Source organism: Eurytemora carolleeae, unplaced genomic scaffold (genome assembly GCF_000591075.1).
Source record: "Eurytemora carolleeae unplaced genomic scaffold, Eaff_2.0 scaffold238, whole genome shotgun sequence".
Taxonomy (NCBI): domain Eukaryota; kingdom Metazoa; phylum Arthropoda; class Copepoda; order Calanoida; family Temoridae; genus Eurytemora; species Eurytemora carolleeae.
This window is the reverse complement of record NW_019396256.1, coordinates 56,505-65,886: the sequence shown is the minus strand read 5'-3', so window position 1 is coordinate 65,886 and position 9,382 is coordinate 56,505. Positions and strand designations below refer to the sequence as shown.

The following is a 9,382-nucleotide window of genomic DNA, read 5'->3' as shown; positions in this document are numbered from 1 at the left end:
CCCCTTTTACCAATCAAATGATTCAATTATAGCATTCCATTTCCTTTATTTATTCTTATAAATATAAATTAGTTTGTTTCTAATAATCAAAACCAAAGAGAAATAAGTCATGCAATTATTAAAGAGACAATATAAAACTATTAGTTGTTAAGGAAACTGTAAGTTTACAAAGGTTCAACTTAAACCGTTTGATAAAGTTAACTTTTTTCAATAGAGTTCATACAAATAATTTATGCAGAATAACTATCCCACATATCCTGTTCAATAATGTAGAAGATAACCTCGTTTTTTACTTGATTGATAATTTACTCTTTTGTGTCTTAAGCAGAAATACATAAGTCACTTTTAAAGAGATACAACATTTGAACAGTTTTGAAAGTTAAAAGCATAAATATCTCATTCATTACCCATCAGGTAAAGGCTAAAAGGGTTCTTGGACGAACAACTATTTTTAAATGATCTGTCTGCACTTCAGATTACGTCTACAGTTTTTTTAATGATTATGGGTTGATACTAAATACAATTCTTGATTTTAAAAAATTAAAGCCCTAAAAATTTTTAAAAAATCCCCCCCCTCTCCCCAACAACAAAAAAGTTTCTTCACCAATCTTCTGTGAACCATCTCATACTTTAGTTCTGACAGTTCAATCTTCTATTCCTATGCAGTTTCCAAGCAGTTTCCAGCCAGTTTTTAGGCAGTGTCCAAGCCAAGGCTGTCAAGTTCAGGCAGTCTTTCGGCTTTAATCTCATCCGCATGCAATCCACAAGCAGGAGAAGGCGCCGTAGAAACTTTTCCTGCAGACAGATAGACAAGCAGAGAGATAGATAAACAGACAGATAGATAGATAGATAATTAGATAAATAGACAAGGAGATAGATAGATAATTAAAGAAATAAATACAAGAAGATAGATAGACATGCATAGAGATAGATAAACAGACAGACAGATGGACAAGCGCATAGATAGACAATGAGAAAAATAGACAAGCAGACACTAGACAAGCAGATAGATAGACGATTAGATAGATAGACGATTAGAAAGATAGACAATTAGATAGATAGACAAGGAGACAGATAGCTAGTCAAAAACAGAAATACAAGAAGATAGATAGACAAAAAGATAGATAGACAAGCAGTTAGATAGACAAGCAGACACTAGACAAGCAGATAGATAGGCAAGCAGATATACAATAAAGCAGATAGACAGATAAGGAAACAGACAGACAGACAAATAGACTGATGCAGAAGAATAGATCAGTTAAGGGATGCAGATAATAGAAAAAGACCGAGCACTTAAAATAGCAAACAAGAGAGAGAAGTAGACAGATATATACAGTTAGATATACAAACAGATATACAGGCAGGAAGACAGACAAATAGACAGACAGATATACAGATAGATAGACAGGCAAATAGATAGGAAGGCTTTTCCGCAAAACTGAAGTTTACAACGTCTGCTGTCTAAACTATTTTATTGAGACCAGAAAACCAAATATATCCTGCTAAAATGCTTCTTCCTCTGGCGATAATTTTATAACAAAATTGGTGAAAATCATAAAATTGTAACAAATTTCTCGCCTGAAATGCCGCAGGTTTAGCGTTATATTGGTTTGGTCATCTAATCGTTCTAATCGTTTCATTGGTTTATTCATTCATTCAAAAATCACCAGGGCATTTTCATTTTTCATTTCATCTAAACTGGGTCTTCTTCGTTATCACTCCAACTTCATCTGTCTCAATCATAAACTGATAAAACTCTCAAGCTGAGAACTTTGGACCAGGCGGAATATTTTTCATTTCAAAGCTGAGAGTCTAATAGTTAATTTCAGCCTTTAAATTATTTCTTTTCTATGACATTTTTTATATATAAATTTGGGTTGTTGGTCTGTCTCTTATGAACGTCAAAATGACTGAACCGATGAGGCTCAATTTTTAATTGCACCCACACATTCAAACTTAAAAATTTCGAGCGGAAAAAAATTTGGACATTCGTTTTGTATGAAAATGCATCGAATCAAATAGTAAAATCCACGAAAGTTTTAGATTGATTAAAAATGCCGACTTTTGGAGCAACAATTAGAAGCTAAAAAAGGGTGCACGAAGCGCCAAATAAGTCTAGATTTTTTTCATTTTCCTGACTTTTCTTTAATCAGAAATTCAAATTTTCCAGGTTCCTATTTATTGTGTTCCATGTTGTAAAAAGCAATTTTCCAATTTATTTTCCCTCTTCTCTTCATCTATCCCCGTTCTTCAAGATATTTAATACTCTTGCCTCAAAGGACCTTTAAATTTAAATCCCCCATGAAACCCCCTTAATCCCCACCTTTACTCCCCTTCCCCCCTCTCTAAACCATCCAACCCTCCCTAGAGATATCATTCTGCCCCTTGTCTCCCCTCCATCCTATTTTGTGCTCCAGTGAGTAAATAGTGACAAAAATATTTAGAGGTTCATCCATTTTAGCCGCTTGCTACAGTTTAGAAAACTATTCAGCCGGATTTTTTTAGACGAACTTTTTGTATTTTGCTTTTTCCGTTTTTATAAAACTGCCCTTAATTCTAAATTAATTGTGAACATGTTCTCTTTGTGTACATCGTAAAACAAAACAAAAATAATTCGCGGATTTTCACAAAAAAATTCGTGGATTTTCAAAATTTTGAAAAATTTAATAAAGATCGAATTTCGATGGAGACAAATATTTAAAATTTCAATCATTCATAAACCTTCCCTGGGGTCCCTAGATGTCCCACAAAAAAATTGGGCCCGATCGGTTCAGCCGTTTTGACGTTTATTGGATACAAACAGACAGACAGACAAACAGACAGACAAGCCAAATTTATATATAGATTAATTATAATTTTACATTTAAGTCTTTCATGGTTATTATAAAAAAACTCGATGTGTTTTATAAAAGACTTATTACATATATATTCGTTTATGTAATTGTCCTTAACTTTTCTAGAATTACAAGTTGGGCTACGGGTTTTTCGATCTATAGTTTCAGATTTGTCCAAAAATTTACAAACTTATTTTTTTCCAATTTTATTAGGATTTCGAACATGAACTTGTTATTTAGAAATAAAAAAGCAAAAAATTGTATCTAATTTTATGCATAAACTAATGTTTAAATTTTATTCATTACAGAAACTTCAGCTGATTGAACCAGATCTTTGAATGCCTCCATCTTTTCGCAAAGTTCTTCAATTGAAACCTTGTCGTCTTCCACCGTACACATCAGCTGCATCTTGTCAATACCAAACCCTACCGGTAATCTGCGACTGGAGCCCCAGAGTAAACCCGCCATTTTGATTTCTCGAACCTTCTCTAACATCTCTTCAAGGTCGGTTTCGCTGTCGCAGGGCATAATGTCGAATAGGACGGAGGTCTTGGCGATGGTTGGATGTTTGCACATCTTATCCACATACTCCTTGATGTTCTTGGTGGTTATTCTAACCTTCTCGGGGTCATCCTTCTCTTCCTTCTCCTCCTTCTCCATCTTCACCATCTTCTCGTTGGGTTCTCCACCTTCTAGTGATATAACTCGACTTTCCATCCCCTTGACGAGGTTTTGGAGATCTCTGGTAGCAATATTCAACTGAGCAATCTCATGGTCCAAGGATCTTAGCTTAGCTTGAAGTGGCATCTTCTCGTTTTCTAGAACAAAAATATTTTATTATTCTTTAGTTACCAAACTGTTTTCTAAATAAACTTTTGAAACATTAGATGTTTCTACTTGAATAAAATCAAATTTAATTAAAACTCAATAAATCACCACAAAATCTCGAAATCTGAATTGAAAAGCACTTTGCAAAGGAATTGGGACCACACATTTTCAAATTCCTTTGAATAAACCTTTGAGATTTAAAGATTAAGACTTTTTGATCTGGCAGAGTTTGTAGCTTAAACGGACTAAGCTGAAAAGTGACTTAAAAATTCACTACTAATGAAACAACAGAAAATGAATTAACTTAACTTTTGGTAAGGATACAAATATTTGTAGCATGTTCTGTTCAACATTTTGAACAACATGTTCGTTATTTCGAAATGCTTGTATAGATATTACGATTTACAAATGAAATGTTAGGACTATTTCTAACGGTTAAATTTAGATATATATGAAAGGCGCGAAGTCTTCGGGATGTTTACCTTAGTTCTGTGTATATCCAGGGTGGGTAGATAACTATAAAGATTAAGTAACTTGGTAGTTTATATACCAGTCAGCGGTCAACTTATACATCGTAGTAAGAAGAGAACTGCGTCATATTTGTCACTAACATGCGTAATACAGAGAAGATACGTTAGATACTTATTATTTTCATTAATTTAGCGTATACAATTATTTTACTTCAGCAGTTTTGATTATATATCTGCGAAGAAATGCGCAATTATTAAGTAATTTAAAATCATTATTTAAATTTATGCTGAATGTAGTAAAGGTACATCCTGCTAGAAATTACACATGGTGAGGTTGTACACTGTGCAATAGTTTCAGCATTTAGCACATATACGTAGAGTGTACAGTATTTTCAGAAAGCAGCACATATACACTGTAAAGTATACGGTAGTTTTAGCAAACAGCACATATACACTGCACAGTGTACAGTAGTTTCAGCATTCAGCACATATACACTGTAAAGTGTACAGGACTTTCAGAAAGCAGCACATATACACCACACAGTCTACAGTAGTTTTAGCATTCAGCACATATACACTGCAGTACAGTGTACAGTAGTTTCAGCAAGCAGCAAATATACACTGTACAGTGTACAGTAGTTTTTGCATTCAGCACATGTACACTGTACAGTGTGCAGTAGTTTCATGGCAACAGCATATATGTACCGTACAGTGTACAGTAGTTTCAGCATTCAGCTCATATACAATGTAACAGTGTACAGCAGTTTTGGCATTCAGCACATATACATTGTAACAGTGTACAGTAGTTTCAGCTTTCAGCGCATATACACTGTACAGTGTACCGTAGTTTAAGACACATACACATTATATGGTATTCCCACCAAGAAACTTACATTGTACTGTAGTCCCAGAAAGACATGTACACTGTACAGTTTACAGTAGTCCCAGCAAGACATGTACAGTGTACAGTAGTCACGACAAGACGTTTACACTGTACACTATTCAGACGATCAAGTAAGATATGTGCACTGTAAAATAGTTCCAAAGAAACATGTACACTGTACAGTAGTCCCAGCAAGACATGTACAGTGTGCAGTAGTCCCAGGAGGACATGTGCACTGTACAGGGGGCAATAGATCAAGGAAGATATGTGCACTGTAAAACAGTTCATACAAAACATGTACAGTGTACAATAGTCCCAGCAAGACATGTACATCATGTGTCCAGTCGTATAAACAAACTTGTACAATGTACAGTAGTCATAACATTGCATGTACACTGTACAGAATACAAGGTAGAGTGTATGAACCATGAAATACGGTATGACATGAGCCGCGGAGTTGATCATTAGACATCTGGAGTCTCGCCACTATATCCCTTCCTTCCCCTTCTTTAAGTTACCCCCCCTCCCGCTTCCCCTCCTCTCTATCCATCCTTACTTCATTCTTTCTTTATTTCAATTTTTTCCTTCCTACAGCTTTTTGTTTTCTTTCCATTTTCTCTTTTCTTTCTTCATTTGCAAAAAACTCTTTTGCTTCCTTTATCCATACTTTTTTTACTCTCGATATTTGTAAACCATTTTCAATTATCATATCTTATTTCTTTTGTTTCTTTATGTTTTCCTTTTAGCCTCCTTTTCGTCTTTTCTTACTTTTAAAATTTACTTTCATCTCAGCTTTCTTCTCTTTTAGCCAGAGTTTTCTTAACTTTTACCCTCAGATTTCTTCTCTTTTAGCCTGAGTTTTCTTCTCTTTTATCCTCAGCTTTCTTCTCTTTTACCCTTAGCTTTCTTAACTTTTACCCTCAGCTTTCTTCTCTTTTACCCTTAGCTTTCTTAACTTTTACCCTTGGCTTTCTTCTCTTTTACCCTCAGCTTTCTTCTCTTTTACCCTCAGCTTTCTTCTCTTTTAGCCTGAGTTTTCTTCTCTTTTATCCTCAGCTTTCTTCTCTTTTACCCTTAGCTTTCTTAACTTTTACCCTAGGCTTTCTTTTCGTTTACCGTTACCTTTCTTCACTTTTACCCTCAGCTTTCTTAATTTTTGCCCTCAGCTTTCTTATCATTTACCCTTAGCTCTCTTAACTTTTACCCTCAGCTTTCTTCTCTTTTACCCTTAGCTTTCTTAACTTTTACCCTTGGCTTTCTTCTCTTTGACCCTCAGCTTTCTTCTCTTTTACCCTCAGCTTTCTTCTCTTTTACCCTCACCTTTCTTCTCTTTTACCCTTAGCTTTCTTCTCTTTTACCCTTAACTTTCTTCTCTTTTACCCTCAGCATTCTTCTCTTTTACCCTTAGCTTTCTTCTATTTTACCCTTAGCTTTCTTCTCTTTTACCCTTGGCTTTCTTCTCTTTTACCCTCAGCTTTCTTATCTTTTACCCTTAGCTCTCTTTTACTCTTAGCTCTCTTAACTTTTACCCTTAGCTTTCTTCTTTTTTACCCTTAGCTTTCTTCTCTTTTACCCTCAGCTTTATTCTCTTTTACCCTTAGCTCTCTTAACTTTTACCCTTAGCTTTCTTCTATTTTACCCTCAGCTTTCTTCTCTTTTAGCCTTAGCTTTCTTCTCTTTTACCCTCAGCTTTCTTCTCTTTTACCCTTAGCTTTCTTAACTTTTACCCTTGGCATTCTTCTCTTTTACCCTCAGCTTTCTTCTCTTTTACCCTCAGCTTTCTTCTCTTTTACCCTTAGCTTTCTTAACTTTTACCCTTAGCTTTCTTCTCCTTTACCCTTAGCTTTCTTCTCTTTTACCCTCAGCTTTCTTCTCTTTTACCCTTAGCTTTCTTCTCTTTTACCCTCAGCTTTCTTCTCTTTTACCCTTAGCTCTCTTAACTTTTACCCTCAGCTTTCCTCTCTTTTACCCCTTAGCTTTCGAAGCTACACCATATTCGACACTATGTTTGGAAGCTACACCATATTCGACACTATGTTTAGAAGCTACACCATATTCGACAATATGTTTAGAAGCTACACCATATTCGACACTATGTTTAGAAGCTACACTATATTGGACAATATGTTTCGAAGCTACACCATATTCGACAATATGTTTAGAAGTATACACCGTATTCGACACTTTTTTTAGAAGTATACACCATATTCGACACTATGTTTCTAAGCTACACCATATTGACTAATTTTACTGCTGATCTTTTTATTGTGAAGCTTGCTGCGATGGTAACCAAACAAATGGGGTCATTTAGCTCCGATTATTCCGTTACGGAGTTAGTTCCATCCCCCCCCCCTTCTATATTTTGAGAGCTCCGAGGCATGTTTACATACCTACAATCCACTACAATCTAGACATTTAATTAAACATTGAAAATATTACGGATGGAAAATAAACATGGATTTGAACTTGATTTTAAAGAGATGTCTTCGTGATTTCAAGTAGATGAGAGCAGTACCTTTCAAACCTTTATCTGATCAAAAATAAGAACGATATCTTTGTTTTCCGGCTTTAAAGACCGTTTCCTTTATTGTGTAAATAAGATGGGATCAAATGGAATCTAAAACTGTAACAAAAAAGCAAAGAATTGAAAATATAGGAATATATATATATAGCATATAGTATTTCCAACTTTTTCAGTCTAAATATACATTTTAGATGTTTAAATATATATTTCTTCCAAGACAAAATGTTTCGTGGGTATAACGAATATCGATAGATTTATCATAACTAAACAATTGGTTTTTAAATTCATTTATTCAAAATTAAATCTAATTGTAAAAATTACTCAAACTTTCTCCATGTTATTCTCCTAAGTTGAATTGTATATATTTGTAAATAACTAGTTCTGTTTGTGTAGTGTGGATTGAGTAGGGTTGTACAACTGCCTGAATTAAGCTTATGAATATGCAAAACTAAACTTGTAAAGCATGAACATATACTGCCTGTACTGCTGTAAAAGGGTGTCTCAGAAAATAACAACGGTAATTTTATTTGTAAAAATCTAAAAGGAACTGAACACAACTTTTAATGTTTGGTCCCTGTTTTTGCAACCTGATGGTATACACTTTTGATAATTTAAATTCATACATAATTCGAAATATCAAAGGTCTACAATATCAGGTTGCAAAATATAAAGACTAACAAATTTGAGCTTGTAACAAGTATTCACTATTTAGTTCCTTTCTCATAGGGTTTCCCCATTTCCTAAATACTTGACTAGTTCATCCTGTATTTAGAGATTTTTTCTTTGGACACTCTGTATTTCTGGTAGGGACTAGACTATAATAGAACAAATCCTAAAATGGTTTGAAGTCTATCTCAGCTAAACCCAAGATCCCAAACCACATGTAAATAATAATCTTCAAGGGGAGGGTCCTATAGGAGAGGGGGGGAAGGTCCTGTAGGAGAAATGGGGGGATTTTAATCTTTAAAAAAGAAATCATTTATTCTTTGCACTTTTTGAGCTACCCGAAATGTTTTAAACAACAGCAAGAAAAAGGAGGAAGTGGATTACTTTTATCTAATCTTCTATTCCTAATATCTTTGCAATCTGATGGTGTAGGCCTTTGATGTTTCACACTATGAATTTTGCCGGATCAAAAACATTATATTTGATTTATATAAATAAATCATGTTCACTTTTGCAAACACTTTATAAATTGCAGCATTTACACTTATCTTTAACATTTCATTTACTTTTAATATTTGCCCGCCAAAAATGTCTCTAAGTAATAAACTTTAAATTTGTTTTCTGACACATGGTCGTACGAGGGGGGGGCAGTCCTCTCTACTTTTTCTCCTCCTGGGGGGGCACACATTAATAATTTATTAACACTTGTTGTATGGAAGTGTGTATATGATCGAATAGTTTAAAAAGGCAAGAGATTAAACTGGACTGAAGGAGAAGGTTAAACTGGACTGAAGGAGAAGGTTAAACTGGACAGAAGGAGAAGGTTAAACTGAACAGAAGGAGAAGGTTAAACTGAACAGAAGGAGAAGTTTAAACTGAACAGAAGGAGGAGATTAAACTTAACAGAAGGAGAAGGTTAAACTGGACAGAAGGAGAAGGTTAAAGTGGACAGAAGAAGAAGGTTAAACTGGACAGAAGGAGAAGGTTAAACTGGACAGAAGGAGAAGGTTAAACTTAACAGAAGGAGGAGATTAAACTTGACAGAAGGAGAAGGTTAAACTGGACAGAAGGAGAAGGTTAAACTGAACAGAAGGAGAAGATTAAACTGGACAAAAGAAGAAGGTTAAACTGGACAGAAGGAGAAGGTTAAACTGAACAGAAGGAGGAGATTAAACTG

The 9,382-nt window shown here is 34.7% G+C and overlaps 1 protein-coding gene across 1 annotated transcript; it reads right to left on the bottom strand.

Annotated features, from left to right (window-relative positions):
- Nucleotides 1-3,024: 3,024 nt before the first annotated feature.
- LOC111699495 (elongation factor 1-delta) lies at nt 3,025-4,238 on the bottom strand. Its single transcript, XM_023470182.1, has 2 exons — nt 4,145-4,238; nt 3,025-3,652 (listed from the first exon to the last, which is right to left on the bottom strand). The coding sequence occupies exon 2, from the start codon at nt 3,639-3,641 to the stop codon at nt 3,123-3,125; it is 519 nt and encodes a 172-aa protein (XP_023325950.1). The 5' UTR covers nt 3,642-3,652; nt 4,145-4,238; the 3' UTR covers nt 3,025-3,122.
- Nucleotides 4,239-9,382: the final 5,144 nt, after the last annotated feature.